The following is a 24,310-nucleotide window of genomic DNA, read 5'->3' on the forward strand; positions in this document are numbered from 1 at the left end:
TTGCTCCAAGCCCCTCTCAACCTCTCCTTCAACACTTGTGACTGGAGGCAGTCACAGCTGCCCTGGACAGCCTGTGCCAGGGCCTCAGCACCCTCCAGAGTTAAGAATTTCTTCCCAGTGTCTATTCAGTCCAGCCCTACCCTGTGTCAGTTTGTAGCCATGTCCCTTGTCCTGTCACTGTCTGCCCAAGTTAAAAGTTGCTCTCTGTCTCTTTTATGAGCTCACTTTAAACACTGGAAGGCTGAGAATCTGGTGGGTGATTTCTTTGCTTGTGCAAAAATGTTCCTGCCCTAGATCTGCAGGATTTTAGCTGTGTGTGACTTAAGGCAGCACAGGTACCCAGGGATTCCCAGCACAGGGACCTTCAGGCCAGAAGCCCTGCCAGGGAGTGTGACAGCTGGGGGGACAGCACAGTCCTGCACTCCCAGCTTCCTGCAGGGCCAGGCTGAGGTCATCAGAGCTGCTCTCTGCCCAAGGTGCTTCCTGGGCTGCCAGGGAGGGCTGGTTAATGATTAACATGACAAAGGGACCTCCCCAGGCTGCCCCTCCACTTTACTGTGCTGCATTCGAGACCATGACCTGGCACTCAGTTCTCCCTTCCCTCAGTCAGCTCTCGTCTGTCCCTGCCCCGCAGGTCAATGCAGCAAAGCCTGTGCCAAAGGCAGTAGGAAATGTCCTCTTTGTTCCAGCCCATTGGGCTGGGTCTTCCTCTCCTGCAGCCCAATATTCTCCTTGGCTCTGGCCCAGAAAATGAAGTTATTCCCTAAAGGCCAGCACAGCACAGGGGTTTTCCAGGCAGTCAGTGGCTGTGGCTCTCACACACTGCCTCAGCCTCACTTGTATCCAGCCACACATGATGCAATGACGTTAGACCCTTACAGCATGAAATACAGATGAATCAAATATTCAGGGGAAAACCAGCTTGCTTTCCCCTTGCCTTCTGAACTGTGCCTGTGCTCTCTTTTTAGGCAAACCTGAGGTCTTCAGCTAGGGCTTCACTGCTGATCTAGTACCAGAAGCCAGTGGTCCTGCTGATAGGAACATCCATAGCAGGGACTTGCTGTACAGGATTTTTTAGCATAGCCTTGCTCTGAGTCAGCTCTGACTTGCAGATGATGACAAGTACAAACTACCCTGCAATGAACAGCACCGGGGCTCCCCTTCCCTGCCATGTAGGATTCCACCCATCAGCTGCACTTGGAAGAGGCTGGGGGGGAAGAAATGAGAGCAAACTAAATTCCTTGTGCTTTCATGAGTCATGAAAAAACCCCTCCAACTGTCTCAACAGCACATCTGTTTGGGTATTTTCAAGGAAGCTGGAATGCATTCTCAGAGCTCTTTCATGAGAAAAAGTAAACATGTCATATATAAAACATTTTATTAAACATTTTATACAACAAATTATATACAAAAATAAAATGTACAAGAAAAATAATCTTTTCCAGCTTAGTGATTTGATTCCTATCTGTTACACACATACACATTAGACCCTCTTCCATCCAGCACTTGCCTGCATATGCTGATCCAGAGGATCTGGGGGATGTTACAGCTTGTGTGCAGTACTGGAGGAATCCCCACAGAGTGCCAGAAGGAATCTACAAAAGGCATGGTAAAAATAAAGAGCTGTGCCCCTATCAGTGCAAAATTGTTTCATGCAGCAGCTCTTGAACTCTCATAGGAAAGGGAGAGGGCATGCCTACGGCAGGGAGCATCCTAGGAGTGCACCTGGGGAACGGACTAGGTGGAAGCAAAGCCTAAACTGAATCTTCACATTTTAGTGGTCTATTTACAGAGTTGAAGGGTCTGAAAGATGAACTATATGATGGAGTAAATCAAAGAAGAGATGGCCCATTAGCGTAATTTTTCTCCAAAAGTGTAATGACAGTTAAGCTCAATGTCACCAGTGTTGCACAGGTAAGCAGCAATCAGAACTAACAGTCAGAGACTTATCTGCAGTGTCTCCTCTAAGCACTCTGTGGGTAAAGTGCTCATCACACCACACGTGGGGAGGATGGTAACCTGCTCCCCAGGCCTGTGGCACCCCACCACGTCAGACTCCATGGCACAGTGACAGCTTCCAGCAAAAGCTTCACCTCCAGAGCAATGAGGTGGGAGCTGCAGCTGAGCACCTTGAGCACCAGAGTCCTGCTAGCGAGATGGGGCTCCTTTTGAACATTGATAATGGTGTTTTTCATGCTAACCTTCCCAGGCCTACAATTGAAACGGAATAGAAAAGCTACTTTCTTCCTTCAGTCAGTAACAAAAAATTTCTTCTATTCTCTCCACGCTTGCTGAAATTTCAATCCAAGAGCAGTTTGTGGTTGGAGGAAGCCAAGGGTTTACAATCCACAGGGAATGACTTGCATGGTTGGCCTTACTGTATCCAGCCAGGAGAAGTCTAGGCTGTTTTTCTGCTCATAGAACCTGAAATCCATCTCTCCTAGATAAAAGGAACCAAGAATGGGCACTGAATTAATGCAGCAAGAGCAAAATAGTGTATAGATATATTAAAAATAAATATCAAAAATGGAAAGATTTCTCAGATGAGAGTAAATACTTTATACTATTATTTTCCTAAAACACATCAAACACTTTCTCTTAAACTGTTTCATTTAAGCTATTGCTAGAGGAAATTCTACAGTCATATTCCAAGGAATTCCTGAGAGCTGACCTAACTTACACATGTATAACCCTGAAATCTATAGGCTTTGCTTACTGGAGGTGTTTTTGGCTTTTGCTTTTTATCAACAAATTCCTCACAGCCTTCCAACAGGCTGCTTGGGAATCTCAGAACACAAGGATGGTGAATTCCAGCTGCCTCCCAGTCAGTGCCTTATCTGCATCACCCTGTGGCCCTGGCTGCCAGGGACAGCCCGGAGCTGTACCTGAGGTCGTGTCGATGTCCCCGTCCTGCTCCTTGTAGCTGTAGGTGCTGCACAGGCTCTGGGTGCCTGACTCGTTGGTGAGGAAGCCTTTCCCCCCAATGCTGGTGCTGTGCCAGTCTTGGGTTGGTCCGAGCAGCTGGAAGAGAAGGAGGAGATGGTAAAAACTCCTTCCTGCTCTGGGTGCAATGCTTATTTGCCCTTAATTAGAAGACAGGTAAGCAACAAGATCTATTTCCTCATGCTAAGTTGTATGAAACTTGTTTTGTCACAGTTAAAAAAAAAATAAGTTCATGCAAAACAGCAAGGGCTGGAGCACCTTTTCATCTCTTCCTATCTTATCAGTGGGATGAGCATGACATGTCTGGAAATGCAGATTAGGAGCTAAATGTGTTCAAGGTGGAGGGAAGGGCAAAACTGAAAAGTCTGGAGGATCTTTGCAGACCCTAATACAACAACCTGAGATCAAGGAAATGGCCTCAAGTTGTGCTAAGGGAAGTTTATATTGGGTATTAGGGAAGAAATTTTAATAGAAAGGATTGTCAAGCATTGGAACAGGCTGTCCAGGGAAGTGGTGGAGTCATCATTTCTGGAAATGTTCAAAAAAATGATGATATGGCACCTGAGGACATGGTTTAATGAACATGGTGGTGGTGCTGGGCTGATGGTTGGTCTTCATGTCTTAGAGTACTTTTCCAACCTTAATGATTCTCTGATTCTATGAACCTCTAGTCCTAGCAGTATCTTCCTCTGACTTTCACATGAAGGGTAAATATTTCCATTGGTGTGTCCTCTCCAGTTCATGTTTGCAAAGCAGCTTTTTTTTTATTTTTAATTTTTCAGGCTTCCTCATTAAGAAAGAGTATGTTCAGCTCACATGGGACTGGATCAGATATTTGCTTCCCTTTCTCTCTTGGTACAAACACCAACTTTGGACAATTTTATTCTGACCAGAAGGGCTGCTTTTACCTTAAAAATATCTGGATTTATTTCCTCTTCATCTTCGTCTGTGACTGTTTTGTAAGCACATAAAAAAAAGGGAAGAAAACATAGATGTCAAGTTTTAGCCCTCATACTTCTGCTTCTTCACCACAAAACCTGCTTCATATTCTGTTGTCACACAACATGACCACCTTTTATCCATGCCCACCCCAGACCCCTCACAGCCCTTCATCTCTGATGCTCTTCAGCAACTGCATGTGGAGGTGCAGGGCTCCAGCCAGCTCTGATGCCTCCCCAGGGCTCAACAGAGCAGAGCCCACTTGCTGTGGAAGATGATAAGAGGAAGAGGATTTGCACCCCAAGTGAAGAACCACTCTGATCTATCCATGTTAATTATTTATTTCCCAGTGGCAAGCATGGCTACCTCCACCATCCCTGCTGAAGCAGGAGGCATTTCAGAGCTTTTCACCCATGAGTAGGTGGCATGTGCCAGCTCTTCCCTTCTGCACCCTGCTTGGTTTGGTAACTCCAAATTCCCCAATCTATCAGGTGGGGGTTGTTTTTTCTACGAGATAGCTCTTGTTTCTCCTGTTGGCCCAGGCACCCCTTCATCCTGCTGCCTTGCCTCCAGCAGACCAGTGAAAGCCTAGGCTAGGAAAAAGGAAATACCCACCCTCTGAGGACGAAGCCAGGGGAGACACCTGGAGCTGGTAGAGGTCGTTGGTGCTGTCAGCCATGGTGACCTCCAGTGCTGGCCTCCAGTCGGGCAGGGAGCCGCTCACCTCGCAGGAGGACAGGTCTGTGGGGTGCACCAGGAGTTGGCACTCACAGGACAGAGACAGCCAGCCCTGTTTCCACCCAGCCAGCCTGACACTGCAGCTGCCCCAGCCCCAAGACTCATCTTTGACCGTGGGTTTAGCACAAATGGCATTTTCCACTCTGCTCAGACCTAAACCCAGCGTCTCACCTAAGGTGATGGCTGTGCTCTCCACCTCCACTTCCTGCCCTGCATAGTCGTGAATGGTGTAGCCACTGTGGTCATCTGGCAAAGGAGTGTTGGTTAAGCTTTCTGCTGACTCTTTCAGCCTTGTCTCTTCATAACACTGAAAACAAGGGTAAAGCATAAAAGACTTGTCTAAGACATGCAAGTTCCCATATGAAAAAAAGTTAAGAAAGAAAACCACCAAAACCTCTAGCTTCTTAAGCTGCCTCTACAGACACATACCTTTCTCTTGCTCTTGTTTCTTGCTTCTCTTGAAGACTTTGACTTCCTTTCTGTGAAATAAAATTAGACAAACGTGAGAAAGGGCTGCACGTTTTAGGCAAGTGTGAGCTCTTGCAGCCTTGAAACCTGCTCAGCAAGCTCAACTACTGCCACCACCAGCCAGTCCCCATGACCCCCTGATGCTGCCTTTAGGCATGTTTAAGGACTTCGGGATAAAATGAATTGTTTGTACAAGCTGTTCCCAGCAATACCCAGTGAGCAAGCCCAGTGCTACCAACAGCTCTGTCACCCCCTGCTTACACAGAGCAGGACCTTTAAGTGCTGTTTAAGCAGTGCAACTCCAGCTGGATTGCCAAGGGTTTACCTTTCTTCTGATGCTTTGTCAAGGGTGGCAGCATCCTGTAAACCCTGACAGCACTGGAGCCCTTGTTGATGCTTTTATCCTTCACTTCTTCAATGTCAGGCAGGGAATTCATGGCACAGCGGAAATTTGCCTTCCAGGTTTTTGGATCAGGATCTTTCTCACCTTCTTTATACCTTCCTGTAAACAAGACATGAGTTGGGTATTTTAGACTTCCCAGTGCTGCTTTTTCCCACCAAAAGATACCAACATTCTATTTTCTGACATATATACTAGTAGTTAATCCAACTACCAGTGTAAGTCAAGGCCAGAACAAGCCTTGTTTAAGCTAGCCATGTGAGTGATGGAAGGGGAAGGCAGCACACACCTGTATGAATGGCCCAGCTCCGGAAGAGGCAGGCATCCTTCTCCATGTCCCAGCCATGCTTAGCTGCATGTTTCCATGGGATTTGAAAGATCCTCTTATCCTGAGATTTAACCAATAGAGATTTGAATTAAAAAAAGAAACGTCACATGCCAGTTTGGAATGATGGATTTAATCAGAGTTCTCAGCTGCAGCTCAGAAATGTTATAATATTGGCATGTAACTACAATGGCTATTTAATCTATATTTTAAGTAAATAGCCATTGTTCCATCTGTTTTGTTCATGGCATTTAAGGCTTTTTATGATTTCTGAAATTGGGAAAAAAACCCAAAGGTACTACAGTACAGTAGAAGTGAGCAATATTATCAACTTTATCCCAGAATAATTTCAATTCATAACATCTAACCTATTAGTATGTCATAAATTACAGCATTTTTTCTAGATACACTTCATCAGATAATCCCCCTTTTTAAGCTGCCCATAAGATCCTGCAGCAATCCTACCAAAAAAATGTAGCTTAAATATCCTCTTGGTGTGGATATGGAAACTTCAGAGACTTGGTTCAATAAGCTCAGTGATCTTGACCTGTGCTACACCCTGGTAACAGGGATATGCCTTACAGACCAATAAATACAACATTTCTTTCAGGCTGAATCTTAAAAATGGAAGCAACTGGAGTATAACAACAGCTGCTTATCTGGAACAGGAGGTGACTTGGCTCAATGAGCAGCAGGAGTTAAAAGAGATTTTGAAGGTTTCTTCGTTCTCCAACATACTCAGAATGTTTTCATTGCCATTTATCATTCCCCTCCTGGGAATTTTCTGAAGGAAAAATGGAACTACTCCACTGTGTACCAAGCAGAGCTACCTTTTCTGCAAACAAAAACTGTTGTTTTTTTAAACATAATGCTGGCAAGTTTTCTCCCTGTCATTTCCTTTATGATCTTGACTTGTGTTTAGTGTCATTTAAGAACACGGAATGTTAATGCTACACAAGTAGTAAGTACTACTAATGATGATAATAGTACAAAGCAGCCTCACCTTGTTAATCCATATCAGTCCAGGTATTTGATTGGAATCAATCTGCATTTCCAACCACGGCCTCATGCGCATTCTTGACACTGGCATGTTGGCTGTGAAAGGAGTAACAAACAGGTCAGACAAACTCTCACCGCCGTTTGAAGCACTCTGCAGTGTCGCCCCTCCCATACCGCCTGTGCTCAGCATCACCGCCGGTGCTACCAGAACTACTTTTCCAGCGCCTTAACTCTCGCTCAGTGCCTCTCACCCTCTCCTGGAGGGAAGCGCTTCCTGCTCCGCCTGGCTCAGCTCCAAAACAGGGCTCAGGTTTGGAATTCGGCAGAGGCCGATGGCAGCAGTGGGTGCTCAGCCCGTGCTGCGTGGGGAGCTCTGGGTTTGAGCGGTCAGGCCGCGGTGAGCCCGGTTCCGAGCCCCGTTCTGGGTCCCGCCAGCACCGGCTTTGGGTGCGGGTGTCCCCCCGCCCTACAGCTACGGAGAGGCACCGACTGCAAAATCCTCTTCTAAAAAGTTTATTATTAATTAAGTTGCGCAAGGTAGGGGCAGCGCTCCTGCTGCAGGTGGGGATCCCCGGACCCACCGCGACCCGTCCCGAGCAGCGGCGCTGCCGCCGCGAGCACCGGCCCTCCCGGCGCTTCCTTTGCACAAATAATTTCCTGTTTGCGGTGTTTTTCCAAGACACACGGCCCAAGACTGCCCAAAGAACGCGTTTCTAACTTTCACCAGCCACCCGCTCGGCGGAGGTCCCGGGGAGTGCCCGCCCCGGGCTAGAGGCTGCCAGACGCTGCCCCAGCAGCGGGGCTCGGGCCGCCCGCTCCGCCGGGGCTCAGCGGCCGCGCGGAGCCGCGCCGGGCCGGGGCTGTGCACGGCCAGCCCGCCCCGGCCTGTGCCCGAGCCTTGTGCGTGCACCGCGCCGCTGCCCGCGGGGGATGCGCGGTGCCCACCCCGACGGCTGCGGGGCAGTGCCCCCGCTCCGCCTCCAGAACTGCCCCGCACGCTGAGGCCGGCGCTGCCGCCTCTTGACCAGCAGAGTTCAGCCGCGCCGTGCCCCTGGCACCGCTCCCAAGGACCCTGCGGGGCGCCTTCTCCTGGAGCCTCCGTGCCGCGCAAAGCGGGGGCTAACGGTGGGATGGGATAAGAGAGGATGGGACAGGATGGGATGGGATAGGGTAGGATGGGATAGGCTGCACCAGGACCCACCTCGCTGTGCCGCGCAGTGCCGAGCTGTGGCTCTCCCGGCCGACGCGCACCGTCCGCCCGCCGCCCGGCTCTGGCTGCCGCGGGCCGCGCCCGCGGGTATAACGCGGCGGCTCCGGGATTCCCCGCGCCCGGGCCCGGCCGCCGCCCGGCCAATCCGCGCCGCGGAGAGGGCAGGACGCGCCCGTCATTGGCGGCCGCCGCGGCATCACTTCGGGGAAATCACGCTGTTGTAGCACCAGCGGCTCGGGGGGCGCGGCTCTCCCGCTGCGAGCGCCGGCCCCGCCCCGCCGCCCGCCCGCGCTTCCCCGCCGGATCCAGCGCCGGAGGGACCCCGCCACTGCCCCACCGAAGGATCCAGTATCTCTCCCATGGAGGGATCTAGTCTCACACAGACATCCAGTCCCCGTCCCCCCAAGGGATCCAGCCCCCGTCCCGCAGGGATATCCTGTTCCCTTCCTGCAGAGGGATCCAGCCCCCGTCCCGCAGCGTGATCTAGCTCCCTTTCCAGGAAGAGACGGCGGAGTCGCCAGAGTAATTCCTGTGCACATCATGCTGCACCTAATAACCAGGATCAGTGTGTGCCAGGTCCCCCTGCCTGGCCTCAGCAGATCAGTGGCAGGACAAGGGGAATGGCTTCATGCTTAAGAGGAGGACAGGTTCTGATTAGATATTAAAAATACATTCTTCCCTGTGAGGTTGCCCAGACAGGATGTTCCATCACTGGAAGAGTTTGAGGATAGCTTGGATGGGGCTTGAAGCAACCTGCGCTGGTGGAAGGTGTCCTTATTGCAAGGTGTTGGCACCTTTAAGGTCCCTTCCAATCCAAAACACCCTGGGATCCTGGGATTCTGTGATAAATGGTGACCAGTGGTTTTGTCCCCTCTTATCCCTCTTGGAGGAAGCCTGAGGAAGGGAAATGGCAGCATGACAGAAGGTTACTGAAACCATCAGGATTTCTCTTCATTCCACTGTAACTGTATGACAATGAGATTAGATTTTCATCCAATGTCTTCAAGGTGCATTCCATTCAGCAGAATATTAGGGCATTTTTAATTACTTCCATAATTTGAAGGAAGGTTTGTAGTCATATGCAACAGGAATTTATATTGGGAGAGAGGTACAAAGATGCATGGGCAGCTGAGACAGAGGTGTGACACCACCACACTGACTGCCTGCTCTGGCAAGTTTTCTTCTTTTAATATAAAGATAAAAGAAAAGCCCCAACTTGGTTTTAGTTGCAGAGAAACACCCTGTAGGAGTCCCATGCTTTCTCTTAACTAATGTTTTTTTGTCTGCTTGACACAATTAACTTGTGGTAGGATCCTCCAGTCGGGTCTTTGTGCTGAGAGAGGCACCATTCACCACCACCATAAGTAAAAATACAACATATTAGGTAAATTAAAAAAAATAATCAAAGAAGGAGAGATACTAGATATTACTAGACAAATAGAAGCTAACATAAACATGACCTGAAAAAGACAGAAGATATTTGATGTTTCAGTGTAAATGTCATCTACAAAAATAGTCACACCACCTCTTACACAACCTAAATATTGACAAAAAAAGATTATGCTTTTGAGTTACAACCTCCCATGGTTTGCTTTCATTGCTTACCCAGCTTTAGAATAAATGAATTCTGAGCTTCCTGGTTTCATGGGCCAAGGTCTGCGCACACCAAATGTATCAAACACCTTAATTGACTGAAGTTTGAACAGTAACTTTTTTTTTTTTTTTATCTGTACTTCAGTACTCTTGAGACCTTTTAGTCTGCATCTTGTCAGGAATTGACATCAGACACCAAATAAATTGACCTAGAATAGAAATGCATGAAGGAAAGTTAACAGCCCCACCCCTCAATCTCCTCTTCTTTCCTCGGACAGATCCTACATAATGAAACCTAATTGACCTTTCTGTCTGTGTCCCACATCTGCATGGCACGTTTCCATGGAGCAGGGCCTGCCCAGCCTGGGATGCCTTATGCTTGTTTGTTTTTCGCTATCTTTCTGCTGAAACAAGGAAATAACTTGTGTCTCCGCAATGTTATTGACTGTCAGACTCCCTCAGAACACTCTTACAAAGCCTTCTCCTTATTAAACTGACTCCTTCCTCTCATTTATCCCACTACACTAACCATCCTTTCCGCAGCTTACCTAAGGTAGCAAGAATATACACTTAAATTTGTCATGTATAAAAGTATAATGAAAGAATAATTTCAGGGAGTCATTAAATGGTTGGCCATAAAGCCCTTCTGCTCCACCCAGTTAATCATCCAAGAATTTCCATAATGTCAACATCTTTATTCTCTGCAGATTCATAGCCCTGCTCCAGCCTTATTTCACAGGTGTCTTACCTTGGACACCTTTTTTTCATATTCCCTCCATGAATTGCCAATTCCCTTGTTTTATCAGTAAGCTGAGACACAGAGAAGCAGATCACTGACATATTTTATCACATTTACTTGATCCAGGGGCATCCCAAGTCTAGGATTGTTGAATGCAGAAGTAATATCTAATAATATCTTTATTTGAAACCAAATTCAGTCCCAAACTGATCCTCCAGCATGTTGTGTTTGTTATCCTACAACACGTACCTCTCCCTCTCAGCCAGTGCCCTGAGATAAAGAGCTCCTAGGAAAACTGTAATTCAAGTGATACAAAAAATGTGACCTGGATGGCATCAGCCATGGAGCTCCTGGCATGGCCCCTCAGGAGGGAGGTTATGGATCAGATACAGAGGCTCAAACACGGGTCTTTTTTCTCTGGCATCATTGCTCTTGTTTAAGCAGCTCAGGATGGCTCTGATCCTGTGCTGATGGAAGAAATCATGGTTAATCCAGAACCCCGTGTGCCATGGGGTGAGCCTGAGGCTCTGAACACCCAGAAGCACTTTGAGAAGCAGGAAGGTAAAGGGCAGAAAAGCAGCACACCTCAGTGCAGGCATGCTTGCCAACGTGGGTACAGACTGCAGAGCTGCATTCCCCTCCAGGTGAGCCTCGGGCTCCACATCTCTGAGGTGTCTTGGGGGAAAGAGCTTGAGCATTGTACCAAGTGCTCATGACAGCCTTTGCTTTGAAGATTTTCCCTTCTCCTGTGAACCCAGCCAGGGGAGAAGGCCCACAGTGGGGAAGGAATGTGTGCTCTGACAGTGGGGAGATGGAGACAGGGAGAGACGGGGCTGGGGCTGCCTGAGAAAGCTGCCTCTGGTGACTTGGTAGTGAGCCCAGGGAGGCAGCAGAGCCCTGGGTCTGCATGCCCAGGCAGTATTTGTGGGGTGGGGGAATGAGCAACCACAGGATGGAGCAGGGGTTTGTGGAGGGCAAGAGTTGGAGCACGGTGAGAGGGAGCCTCTTATCTCTTTCCTCGTGGCCCTGGCTGCTTCCTTCCATCTCTGCATCAGGACCTTCCCGTGCCCACCAGGCCTCAACAGCCCTTCCAGACCCCACTCTGTGGAGCTTTGTTTGTTCCTCTTTTCTACCTGCTTTAATTCAAGCCCTTTCCAATTTCCTCCCCACCCCACCTGCCTCTGTCCCCTTTCCCCATCAACTCAGAAACAAACCTTCCTTTTTGGAGTGGGACTTTAAAAAAGGGTGCAGACCTGTTCCTATAACCTCAACATTGTCATGGTTCCCCACTAAGGAGCACCCAGCTGCTGTCACAGTTTGGTGGCTGAGGTCATCTGTGGGCAGGAAATGCTTCTTCCTCCCAAGGGCTTTCCAGGTAGCAAGGGGTTAATGCAGAGTGATTTTTTTTCAGGAGCAGGGATGGAGTATCATCCCTAAAAACTGCCAAGGGGCAGCCAACCAAAACAACACGGCTGCTTCTGGGTCAGAAGCCCTGAGGGTGCAGGGCTTGCTGCAAGCTGTTTCCATTTCTTATAAATGCCTATTTTACAGAAAGGAACTCTGGTTGAAGCACATGCAGGAGAATGAATGTCAGAAATGTTGAAACTCTGCCCAGCTGGCATGATGTAATCCCAGCAAGTGCTCTGATCTGCAGGCTACAATAAATATATCCTGGGATGGGCCGCTTACAGTTTCCTGGAATTAGAAAGACCTATCTCAAGACTCAAAATTATTCGTTTTTCCCAGTGATAACACAGCAAATTTTTTAATTAGACCAAACAAGATTGTGTGCTTGTTTTGGTGGAAATAAAGGAAATTGCAGAAACTTCACTTATGGTCTTGGGCTTCTCATGCTCCTTGAAGCAGGACACAGACATGTCATGAACAATTTGCTGAGGGAAGTTCTGTGAGCTGCAAGCACCTGGCAGCTCTGACAGTTTTGCTGACAAGGGTGCAGACCTGCAGCAGCCCGAGCTCCTAAAAAAGGCCAGAGAGACTCGGACCCTCACCCAGGGCACAGTGGAGCAGCTGTGGGACAGTCACGGGGCTGTGCTGACCCGGGGTGCCCTGGGGTCCTGGCCACTAACCCCCAGGTCAAATGGGAATCCGTGCACTTGAGACTGCTGGAGTCCTGCCAGTGAAGCTGGGGCTGAGATCAGTAGAAAAAATGTGAGTTAAAGTTCTTTAATTTGTCCTTAGAGTGTCCATCTGAGAGTGTGAATGGACCTCCTGCCCAACTAGCCACTGCAGAGCAGGAGTCAAGCCAAAGGGACAAGCAGCACGGGGTGGGCAAGGCTGGCTGTGCCTCTCATCTGGCTCCTGGCTGGGAAAGTTTGTTCCATCCTGGACTGATTGGAAAAGGTGCCAAACTTCCCAGCTGTCAGAAGGGAAGGACAGTGCCTGTGGCAGCGTGGTGTTGTGCCTCCAGCCCTTCTCAGGGGTAGGCAGGGGCTTCTGAGGGCTCATGGAGACCAACCCCACCTCCTGCCCAGCCCCTGCCTGCACCCGGCCCCTGCTGCTGCCCTCCAGCAGCTGGAGCAGGAGCAGGAGGCAGGGAGACCCTGGGGATGGACTCCAGCCCTCCAGGAGAAGTCAGCTGAAGTGGAAGCTGCAGTGCAGTGACCTGTGAGTGTTTCACCTCTGCTTCATCTTGGAAAGAACATCCATAATGCCTGCTTTGTTTGAAGTAGTCTGTCCTGTCCTTGTGCAAAGAGGGTGCCAAAAGGAAGTGGAGCAGGATGCAGTGGGAAGGGGGCTTGTCCCAGCTGGAAAGCAGGATGGGACCTGGTCTGAGCTGGGCTGCTGGTCCCAGTGCTGAGGGCAACCATGGTGGCATCAAAGATCTTGTAGGACCATAGCAAAGAGTGAAAATCACGAGCTAAAACATCTGAGTTGCAGTCCCTATATTTTAATATTGATTGGCTTTTAACCTTGATGCCAACTGCAAACATCTCTGCCCAGACACAGGCCATGAAGGAGAACAGCAGCCTTAACATATAATACCACAAATTACATAAGCAAGACTCAGATTTGGTGTTTGAAAAACATCAGCCTGAGGCAGGTGTGGTGCTCCTGTCCCGCTGGGGTCAGAGCAGTCACAGCTGTCACTTCTGGCTCTCGGTTTTTTGATGCTCTAAAAGGGGGTGCTGTATGCCCTGGATGTGTCCCCCCCCAAGAAAAAAGGAAAAGCCAAGTGACACATCCAGCTGGATGCTTGAGGAGGGAACTGGGACTCAGCTGACCTGCTGCTGAGGGACAGAGGCAGATCTGCAAGGAGGGAAGGACCTCTTGCAACCTTCTCCCAGGCAAGGAATGGGGGGACCCCTTGAGCAGCCTCCAGCGGGGGGAACCCTGGGGAAGGGACCAGCTGTCCCACACCACTCCTTGTTCAAACTCATCGCCTTCCCCTGTTTGGTGGGAGTGATTATATTTCTGAAATAAACACAGATTTAATTTTTTTATGATTATTTTTAATATCCTCTTTAGTCCCAGTGGAGATTCCCAGCCACCAACTCGCCAGCTGTGGCTGAAATCTCAGATCAGAGGGGTTTTGTTGTCCCCTCCCTTTGTTTTTGGTGGTTTATTTTTTGTCCCCCCTTCTTTCTTTCGACCCTCTTCTTTCTTCTCCCCTTTTTTCCCTGCCTTTTTTGCCCTCCTTTTTCTTTAATCCTTTCCCCCTTGCCCTTCTTTTTTTTCCCTTAATTTTCGTGTCGCCGTTGTTTGTGCATTTTCTATTTAGTTAGTTAGTTAGTCAGTCAGGTAGTTGGTTAGTTAGTTTGTTAGTCAGTCAGTTAGTCAGTTAGGTAGTTGGTTAGTTAGTTTGTTAGTCAGTCAGTCAGTTAGGTAGTTAGTTAGTTAGTTTGTTAGTCAGTCAGTCAATCAGTCAGTTAGCTAGTTAGTTAGTAAGTTAGTCAGTCAGTTAGTTAGTTAGCTAGTTAGTCAGTTAGTCAGTTAGTTAGGTAGTTGGTTAGTTAGTTTGATAGTCAGTCAGTCAGTTAGGTAGTTGGTTAGTTAGTTTGTTAGTCAGTTAGCTAGTTAGTTAGTTAGTAAGTTAGTCAGTCAGTTAGTTAGCTAGTTAGTCAGTTAGTTAGTTAGTTAGTTAGTTAGTTATGTGTTTCCGCTGTTGCCCGACGCTCCGCCCCGCTCGCTCGCTCTCCCGCTCCGTGCCCAGTTTCGGTTTCCCGGGAGCGGCGGCGGCGGGAGCGGTTCCGGGAATCGGCGCTGCGGGGCGCGGCCGCGGGAGGGCGCTGCGGGGCGGCTCCCGGGGCGCTCGGGATGCTCGGGAATTCCACCGCCCTGCCGGGAATCCCCGGCCGTGCCGGGAAACCCCCTCGGGGCACCGGGCTGCTCCTGCCCCGAGCCCCCGAGGCCGCTCCGCACCCGCTCCATGCGCTGACCCCTGGCCGAGCCCCGAGAAGGAAACCAGAATTGGTCTGGGATGAGTAATGCTGCTCGCCGGGTCAGTTAGAGTGTGAAAGGGGAGCATGAAAGGTTATTTGAAGTTAAAGTGTTGTTTCACGTTACGGGTATGCTGTTTTCCCTGGCCGTGCTAGACAAGACGATTTATATGTAAAATACAAAAATTGCACAAAATATTATATATAAATTATATAATAGACATGTTATTAATTATATATTTTTAAAATATTGTCTAGAACTCCCCAGAATATTAGCTATATATAATATATATAATATATGTTACACTATATATAATATATATTACACTTAAAACACAATAAATATTTATACATAATTCAGCACATATTTGTACTAGCTATATGATTTCTTTTGTCCCTGGGCATGATAGAAAAGATGATTCTTTTGAACTTTCTATATAAAGTCACAGTTAATATTAAAGTGCAGCTGGAGCAGTTCTCCCCTGAAGCAGGATCCAGGTGGGTCGGAGGGCAGGTGTCTGCCGTGATGTGAGAGTACAGCGACCCAGACAGAGCTCCCGGTATCTTCAGAGTTCTGAAGTTCCGTGTTTGTTTTTTGGTTTTTTTTTTTTTTTTTTTTTTTTTTTTTTTTTTTTTTTTTGTTCTTGCTGGCCCTGAGCTGGTCCTGCTGCCTTGTGCCAGCAGCGTGGTGGTTCATTTTCTTCTCCTGGGCAGTTTCATCACGCCCTGTTCAGGCTTTGCATGCTTCTTTCTCCTCACCATTCCTGGGTGTTTTCCAGGGCCCGCTGTAGCTGGAGCCAAACCAGCTCATTCCTTTTTCTCCACTTTTTGGCCCCTCTCAAGTGCTCGCTGTGACCTGGGGAAACCTGTCCAGGGACGGTCCCGTGAGCGCTGCCTGCCGGGGTTTCGCACTCGTGCGCGGCCGCAGCCGGGGCTGAGCCGCTCTGCTGGTGTCGCCTTGCTCTTTAGGCACGGACTTTGGGCTGTCACCTCCCTCCCGCTCCAGCGAGAGCCGAGGCAGAGGTTCCCACGAGCCCGGCGGATCGTGCCCCGCCGGGATTGCCCTCTCTGGGCGGCACTGGGGGCACAGGGATTGCCGTGGGGATCGGGGCTTGGGCTCAGCATCACTGCCACACGGGGGACTCGAATGGAACCGAGGAGCTCTGCGCACCAGAAGGAAGGAAAGCCCTGTTTAAGCCTTTTCCTGCCCCAAAGCTCTCCCGGCAGATGCAGCGAGCATTTCTGGTCTCCTGTTGCCACCTGCCGTCAGCCGCCTCCTGCTCCTGCCAGGCTGCTCTGCTTCCACTGAGCTGCAGCAGGTAAAGGGTCTGACAAGCCAGCGTCTGCACCAACAGCTTATAAATAATAATTCTGCTGATTAACCCTTGCCTCACCAGCAAGTGTTCCTGCTTTGCCCGTCTTATGGAGCAAACTGTGAAAAAAATGTATTTTTCGTTCATAACAGTTGGATAACTCTAGGAAACACTGGAAAAATTAGCATGTGGCAGGAAAATGTTTTGTTTGTGCATATTTGTTCTGTCATCACAAGATTCTCACCTGTCTTTCCCCCAGTGTTCCCAAGGATGCCTCTGAAAAAGGAGCAGTGATGCTGGCATGTTGTATCAGGACATGTCTGACACAGGAGTTTGGAACACATTAAATCAAACCCTTGGCAACATGGTGACAAGTGCCTTGCTCATCTGCTCAGCTTCTTTTTTCACGATGTCAGAATTGGTAGATTTTCAAAGAAGCTTCTCCTGTGATCAGAAACACTGGTGGAACCCACCTCTCTGTCTGACCAAAAATCTCTTCTCAATTTTGTTCTCATTTCTTTCTCCTGTATATCTGGGGTTTTTTTAAGAAATTAATTTATGCTGGGATATTCATAGAAAAAGAAGCAAACATTGTCTAGGGACCTAGAGAGAACATGTGAGCTCAGCTGTGTTACAGAGGGTACCTTAATGGGCTCTCTGGTTTTTAATTCATGCATCACTGGAAATAGCTTTCAGCAATACATTTGCTTGCTCACCTCAAGGATCTAATTCCCCTGACTGATAACTAGATTTCCTGAAGTGTGGGAAAAGCTTGGAAGAAATCTGGGGGGGGAGGAGGGGGGGAAGGGAAGGCAGCAAGAAAGGTGGAGACAAACAATTATTCACTTTATTAAAAATACAGAATAAATATTTTCTCCAAAAACATAACTTAATTGAAACAATAGAAATACCTTTGTTCTGTTCTAAACACTCCTGTCCATTAACATTATAAAAACCTTATTAATTATCTAAGTGCTGTATGTTCAGATCCTTACAAATCTTTAGTTGTCAAATTTACACTGATCTAGCACAGCTTCAGGCAGAGTAAAATCCCAGGATGTGTTTCTCAGTGCTTATGGAATAAGTAGGTTAGTGAGAGCAGTAAAACATTCTGGTAGAAATATGACCTTAAACCTTCAAAGTCAGAAGGGTATTCTGCGTGTCCCACATTGCTGTTCCCCTGCACTGGCCCAGTCTGGTTTCCAGGAAAGGCAGAGGGGACAAAATCCACATCCTGTGCCCTCGGTGCTGATGGCACAGCGGGGCCAGGTGTGCTGTGAGCCAGCTGCTCCTGCTCACACCACCCCTGCTCAGCCTCCCTGCCACTCAGAAATCAACTCTTCATGAGAAACAGAGATTTTACGTCTTTCTGTAATCCCCTGCATTTAAATGTTTGTCTCAAAATACAAATTGCCATTTTGCCACCAAATACTTTGAGATGCCAAACAGGAACCAGTGCAGTACCACTGACACTAAAGGTGTGCCCTGCCAAATTTTAATGCAAAGGAGGAACACTTCTTAAACAAGGAAAGATTTTACTGCTCTTATAAATTTACAGCAGTTTTATAAACTTCTAACTCTCCAGTCTTGTGGTTTTTAATGCTTTTCGGAGGAATGTCATCAGCTTTTTTATGAATATTGTTGTGCTCCTTCTTTCTGTATCACATTTCCCCTGAAAAATTAATCAAGAAAATGAAACTGCTTAATATTTAACAATTATTTCAAGCTTTTTAATCCCAAAATAATTTTATAAATGATATAACTTTTTATCACACATATGAATCCTTATTTTAGAGGTGGATCAAGCTGAATATTAGAACAAGGGAAGGATATGAACATGAAATAGTGCCAGGATTTATTCTTCCATGCACTAAAAGCAATCCAGTAAGAAATTACCCTCTTTTGCAGGTGTAAAGACACATTTGTGAGTTATAGATCTTTTTTTGTTACATCTCTGCTGCATGATCCCTGGCAGACAGCAAATAAATTCCTACCTCTTTTGCCAGGTTTGGCATGAGCCATTGCTTCAGTCTTTCAAAATTCTGGAAAAAAACACTGAATTTTTTCATAAAAATTACCCTCTTTTGCAGAGATCTATAACTCACAAATGTGTCTTTGTAAAGACACATTTGTGAGTTATAGATCTTTTTTTGTTACATCTCTGCTGCATGATCCCTGGCAGACAGCAAATAAATTCCTACCTCTTTTGCCAGGTTTGGCATGAGCCATTGCTTCAGTCTTTCAAAATTCTGGAAAAAAACACTGAATTTTTTCATAGCTGGATTATTTTTCAGCTGTTCTGTTCCTTCGAAAATTGTGCTGATACAATTCTCGTCCTAAGATGGAAGAAATAGAAAAACTGAGATACAAGTATTCATAACCACAAGCTACAATTAAAAAGCATTGTGAGTTTTGCCCAGCTGCCTGGGTGGCAAATTCATTCTCATTGACTTTTGGGCTTCAGCTTGCAAACAACCCAGGCAAGTGTGCTTTTCTGCTCTAAACATTTATTTACTCTGCAGACAGAAACGTGGCAAAGGACAGTATCTGCTGGTGTGTCTTGTAATGTCCAGATGAAAGATGTCATTGCCTAAAGACTCAGCCCTGCCTCTTCTGAAGCCATGTGAAGACCGATTTGATTTCTCACATCTGCTCCTGTCTCTTCAGCACAAGAGAAAGAAAATAAATGAACTTGAGGTTACTCCAAACATGAACCTGTGTGACATCTGACACCTGTGTGCCAGGAGAGATGGGGACAGGGGTCACCCTCTCATTTCCTGGCCGTTGTCCCATCCCTGGGGTGGCCATGCTGGTCCTCTGCCACAAAGCAGTCACTGGCTTTGCTCTCCAAGACCTTGTGGTCTGGACAAGGCCACCAGAGGGGGGAGAAGGAATGTGGGATGGAGGCCAAGCAGAGTGATGGATGATGGTTGCACTCTCCAGTGTGGTGTTGTTTTGAAAGAGATTAGCTAACCTCACTGTCCTGGATTAGGGAAGAGAGGAGAGGACACGACCATCAGCAGCAGGAACAGATTCAGATGTTATGGGAGAAGAAAGGGATAAAAACTGAAGAAAAACCTTATCACTGAAGACTGGGGGAAATGCAGGCAACTGCTGAAGGTCAGCATTGTACCCATGATGTTCTTGACCAACATTTATCTCCTGCTAGTCATTCCTGGATGCTGCATGATGAATAAGACAATTTTTTCCCACAGCCTTGCCTGGGAAGCCACATCCTTCTGCCACTGACAAAGAGCAAACGCAGAGACACCGGGGCAGCCTCTGTCACCTCTGGACCCAAAGAACAGGTGAGAGGGAAGCAGCTCTTCCCCTCAAGGCACAGCTGGGCACTGGCACAGGGGGCTGTGCTGCCACCACCAGGGACCTCCTCAGGAAAAGGGACAAGTGAGCTGCCACCACTGGGCTCTGCTGATTCTGGGTCAGAACTTCAGAGCTAAAGCCCCAGCCTAGGAAGAGAGCTCCTCCAGACAGGATCCAGAAAGCAGTGACAGAGCTGGGAACTTCACATCTAATTTTAAAATAATGGGCTAGATTGGGATGGAATGGAATGAAAACCCCAACCCTCCTGTGGCTAGTTTAGGGAAAAAATGGGAATTACTCTGCTCCTTCAATAAATCAGTGAGTTAGATACATTTCCACAAATAGCCATCTGGCCACACTATTAGCAGAGGAGCTCTGTGCTGCCCTGTGGTCTGTGGAACTCAGGATTCTGGTAGATGCACAGCAAAGAGAAAAGTCTCATTGATGTCTGCATGATGAGGGAGTCATTTAAAGTTATCCAAAAAAGAAAATCTGAGAGGGAACAGGAGAAATTTATTGGAGATGCAAAAGAAGATGGGAAATGCATAAAGGGGAGTTTGGTCTTTGAGACAGACCCTGTTCATGGACACCCAGTCACAGGGTACTGTTCAGGGGGCATTAACACCATCCTTCAGAGAAGGTGAGCCAATACAGTTATTTAATTCCCTAACTGATGGTAAGGGCATAAAAAGCCATTTCTAGAAGTGGACTAAATAAAGTAGACTAAACAGAATGATTATTCAGACACACAAGCAGGAAATGATTGAATGTGTTCTTTCCTTTTTAGCTGTATCTCATTCAAAAAACTTATTCAGAAAATCATTCCATGTGTGTGTGCTCTGCAGGAGATTTAAAAAACATAGAACAAGTATAGTTCCTTTTATATTACAGCATCTTTTTTGACTCATCATTTGATTTGCTTTAATAATGTTTTATATCTAATAACACTTTATATCTTATAATTAATTGTATATCTTATTAAGCTACACTTAATATAGTTATTTGCTCTTAAGTACAAATAGAGTATTTTAGAAGACAATTTAAGAACTACCTTAATTTCTAGTGAAGAAATTAATCAAAGAAGATACTTTTATTTAAAAAAAACCTCTTTACTTACATCTATATTGTTGGGAGTTTCAATCCTCAGATTCTGAAAAATAACACATTAATTCAGCCTTTTAAATATCTTCTTCATTAACACTGATAAAAATATAATAGATAAAAAACATAGATTGTTTTACTTTCAAAAAAAGTTATATATTCAAAAATAAGAGGATTCAGTATATTAAATTTTAGATTAGAAAAATGGAAATTGAATTTACCTGAATGTCCTTTGTCATCACCTCACACATTTGCTGTAGTAGTGTCAGTAATTCAGCCATGCTGCTCATCTGGGGAGCAGCAGAGATGCCTGCAGCCAGCAAGAGAAGGTAGAGATGATAGGTCTTCATCCTGCTGATGGGATCAGAGAACCTGTAAGTGGTTCTGGACCAGTCCTCTATCATTTTATGGTCTCTACAAGGAAGTAACTGTTTAGGTTGAATTTAAAACTGGTTAAAAAAAAAAGGAAAAAAAAAAAAAAGATAAAAACCACATTAATTGAGACTTTCTGGAAGAGAAAAGTTCCAGTAAATTTGGTGTTTAACCTTGGGACAGCCTCCTTACCCAATCAGATTTTCCATGGAAAGTAGATAGTAAATATATAATGAATGTCTTTTCAACATGAAAATTAGTAAAGCATAGGATGACCCAAAGCATGACCAAGCAGATATCATCTCCACAGCACTTCTCCAGAAATCAAAACTTCTTTATTCACAGAGTGTAATTATGTGCTAGATAATCGGAAAAAGACTGGTCTGAGAAAAAACCCCAACACAACCCCATGGAAAATATGTGGCCCATTGCCTACAAAGGAAAAATTACAGCACTTGTCCAACATTGGTGGCAAAATTTTGACAAAATGCAGGTATTCTGTAAGAGTTAATTAATTTACAGCAGGAGAAGCCACTGCCCTGGAGCACCAGGGTGGCCCTGGGGATGGACACAGCAAAGTGGCCCTTTTTGGGTGGGAAGGAGGGATGCAGGATGTCTTGAGTGCATCAGGCCAGACCTCATGGGCACAGCTGGTGCCCCAGAGCTGGTTTTGTATCAGCACAGTGGTGCCCTGACCGTCCCCATTTCCGGCCAGGAGCTGAGGAAGGGGAAGCCCAGCAGGTTTGTGAGGCTCCAGTCTGAGGTCTTCATTAATTGAAGGCATTGTGGTGTGTTACTTGGCCAAATCAGCCAATGACTTGTGTTTCCCTTTCCTGGGAGGAAAGCTGGAAAAGCTCCTTTTTTACTTCTTTTTAAAAGGTATGATGTTATTTTACAGAATTGAAGGCAGCAGCCATGGTGGCTGCAGTGCAACCCCGTGTCTGCAGATCTGCTGGCTCCACTCGTGGGGTCTGATGCCACAGCATTTCAGAGTAAGCATCTCAATATCTAAATACTTTGAATTGGGGAAGTCAAAAGTCAGTAGTGGTTATGTGGCTTAGCTCAAGCTAACTTGCAGCTGGCTGCTGCCTGCTTTGTTGTATCTGTTTGTCCTCTCTAAGACCATGAGGGGTTTTTCCACACTCCACACTTATCTGTAGAACTTTCTCATCACACAGCTCTGAGGATCATATCCTTGTAGGAATGTGGCAAGTAATAAGGAGAAAACTTTTACAGTGAGGAGGTAAAACACTGGCACAGATTGTCTGGAAAAGCCTCATCCCTGGAAGTGCAAGACCAAGCCTGGGTAGGGGTCTGAGCAAGCTGGTCTAGTGGAAGGTGTTCCTGCTCATAGCAAGGAGTATGGAACTAGATGGTCTTTAAGGCTCCTTCCAATTCAAACATCTCTGATTCTGTGGACTCTACATAAGAGCATGCCTGGGAGATGCAAAGGCAAAGAACCTACCTGGCACTACCAGCTGCCCTTAGGCTGAATTTGTAAGCCACAAAACTGAAAAGAGTAAGACCCAGTCTTGGTTCCCTGTGTTCTTTGTGCTTCACGGCTTGCTTCCTTTGGTCTCCTTCAAACTCATACTGGTTTGCAGGCAAAGCAAAAAAAAAACCAAAAAAAACCAAAACTCCCCTTTGGCTGGTACCTGGGCTGCACTGCCAGCCAGGCTGATGTTTGACCCCACCATTACAGACCTGTGGCCAACTCAGTTTCAACTCTAGATTTGTTGGAAAACCCCACTTTTCTCACCTTTTCCTTGGCCAACAGTTGGCCCATCCACGGTAGCATGGTGTTTCCTGTCCCCACTGCAAAGGATTGCCCATGGGGCTGCTGGACTCTGCTGTGTCCCACCTCAGCCTCCCCACGCCGGGGCCGTGGCATGGCGTGGCTCTCTTAGCAGAGAGCACATCTGTCTCCAATTCCATTCCTGGCCGGCACAACCGACAGCACATCATGTCTCAGGCTTTTTCTTTTCTTCCCTCTCTTGCATTTGGTATTTGCAGACACTTCTGCAGAATCCCAGTACTGTCCCAGAACTTTGTATGACCTGTATGACTATTCTTTTTCCCTTGACAAACTTAGTTGGTAGGACATAATTCCCAGTTCTGAAGAATTCGCAGTATTTTTATTAAACACAACACTAGCGTGAGCTGGTCTTTCAGCTTTTCCCAGCTCCAAAGGAACAAGATTGGTTCTTCACTGCTTGCTGTTTTACCACTCTCTGCTTGTGACATACTCCAAAATCACTGTACTTCTCAATGCAGGGATTTTTTATTTTCCTTCACTTTCCCCCCTATTTTACCTGGGGTAATATAACTGCTCAAGTGCCATTTTTCTCTCTAAGCTGGCTCAGTGCCCCTACACAAATCATAGTCCCAGCTCCTGAGAGGTTCATTATTGTACTGATGGTTTGGGGTTTTGTTTTTAACGTGAATGCAGGGTTAAGAAGGTGAAGAAAGATGTAAGAAAAAAATAGGGCAATGTAAGCAACAGGTCCTGACCTCAATACTGTAATCTCTGGTACTTACAGTTCTGGAATTGGTCTGATCTGGGAGTATGAGCAAAGTGAAGGCACCACAAACATGAATAGAATTGGTAGGAATTGGAATAAGAATAAGCAAAGAAAATATTTCGGAAGAAACTCTGGAGACTAGAGTAAGAGACAGCAAGTGGAAATCCACACTGCTGGGTTTGTCCAAAGTGTCTCTATTTCCATTTTGAATGATCAGGAGGATGGAAGTGAAGTGAATAAATAATCTAGTCAGTTAATTCATTACTTTTGATACTAATGAAAAAGGCATTTTGGTGGGAGTCAGGGTGTGATAAGTGTTCACATTAGAGCTGGTTTAGGAATATTATTTAATAAAATAATCAAATTATGCTGAGTGTGCAAATAAAGTTATCCTAAATTAATTATAAAATATAAAGTGCAAGGTGCTGCTGATGCCAGCTGGGATCATCCCAGGTAAGGGCTTCTTTGAGTCAAGAAATGCTGGTGATTCCTGCAGGTATGTGCCTGCATGAGGTTGATGGACTCAGAGAATGCCTTCCTTGTAAGAAGTGAGCTGCAACTCTTTGTAGGAGCTGGTTTTGCTCTTTCATGCAGATGCATTGAAGTTACAATATTTACATAAGGTTTCTTTACTGGTGTGAGTACAAAATGCAGCACTGCTATGGTGCAGTACTCTTGTGCCTCCCTAGCCTGCAAGGCTCAAGAAAATGGAAATTTCTGGAAACCAGGGAACAACTCCTGCAGAGATGCTCTGGAATGCTTTCTCACATGGTTATGTTTCAATATTTTGTGCTGGGAACTTAGCTTAAAGCCAACCATTTGAAGTTGAGTTTTCTCTTATCCTGACAAATTTTCTGATCCTCAAACTCATCCGATCTCCTTGGGGTTGTAGAACCTGTTTTAAGCTTTAGTGATACTCTCATTTGTAAC

The 24,310-nt window shown here is 46.6% G+C and overlaps 2 protein-coding genes across 2 annotated transcripts in view; one reads left to right on the forward strand and one right to left on the reverse strand.

Moving 5' to 3' along the window:
- Positions 1-1,361: 1,361 nt before the first annotated feature.
- IRF1 (interferon regulatory factor 1) lies at positions 1,362-8,145 on the reverse strand. Its single transcript, XM_041398037.1, has 10 exons — positions 8,014-8,145; positions 6,817-6,908; positions 5,778-5,877; positions 5,414-5,590; positions 5,050-5,099; positions 4,792-4,927; positions 4,498-4,623; positions 3,852-3,895; positions 2,886-3,021; positions 1,362-2,440 (listed from the first exon to the last, which is right to left on the reverse strand). Exons 2-10 carry the CDS (start codon positions 6,901-6,903, stop codon positions 2,340-2,342), a joined length of 957 nt encoding a protein of 318 aa, XP_041253971.1. The 5' UTR covers positions 6,904-6,908; positions 8,014-8,145; the 3' UTR covers positions 1,362-2,339.
- A 6,402-nt stretch (positions 8,146-14,547) lies between these two features.
- RAD50 (RAD50 double strand break repair protein) overlaps positions 14,548-24,310 on the forward strand; it is a 38,844-nt gene continuing 29,081 nt past the window's right edge. Inside the window, exon 1 of the mRNA XM_041397900.1 lies at positions 14,548-14,557. The gene's annotated coding sequence lies outside the window, so the exon portion shown is untranslated. The remainder of the gene's footprint in view (positions 14,558-24,310) is intronic.

Source organism: Onychostruthus taczanowskii, unplaced genomic scaffold (genome assembly GCF_017590055.1).
Source record: "Onychostruthus taczanowskii isolate IOZ18803 unplaced genomic scaffold, ASM1759005v1 scaffold14, whole genome shotgun sequence".
NCBI lineage: Eukaryota > Metazoa > Chordata > Aves > Passeriformes > Passeridae > Onychostruthus > Onychostruthus taczanowskii.

Bases quoted from the DNA above. Each gene is read 5' to 3' on its own strand.
- IRF1 (XM_041398037.1), bottom strand. From the start codon at position 6,903: ATGCCAGTGTCAAGAATGCGCATGAGGCCGTGGTTGGAAATGCAGATT. The intron at 4,928-5,049 runs GTATGTGTCTGT...CCTTGTTTTCAG, and splicing joins GAAACAAGAGCAAGAGAAAG to TGTTATGAAGAGACAAGGCT. The intron at 3,022-3,851 runs GTAAAAGCAGCC...CTTCTCTTCCAG, and splicing joins TAAATCCAGATATTTTTAAG to CTGCTCGGACCAACCCAAGA.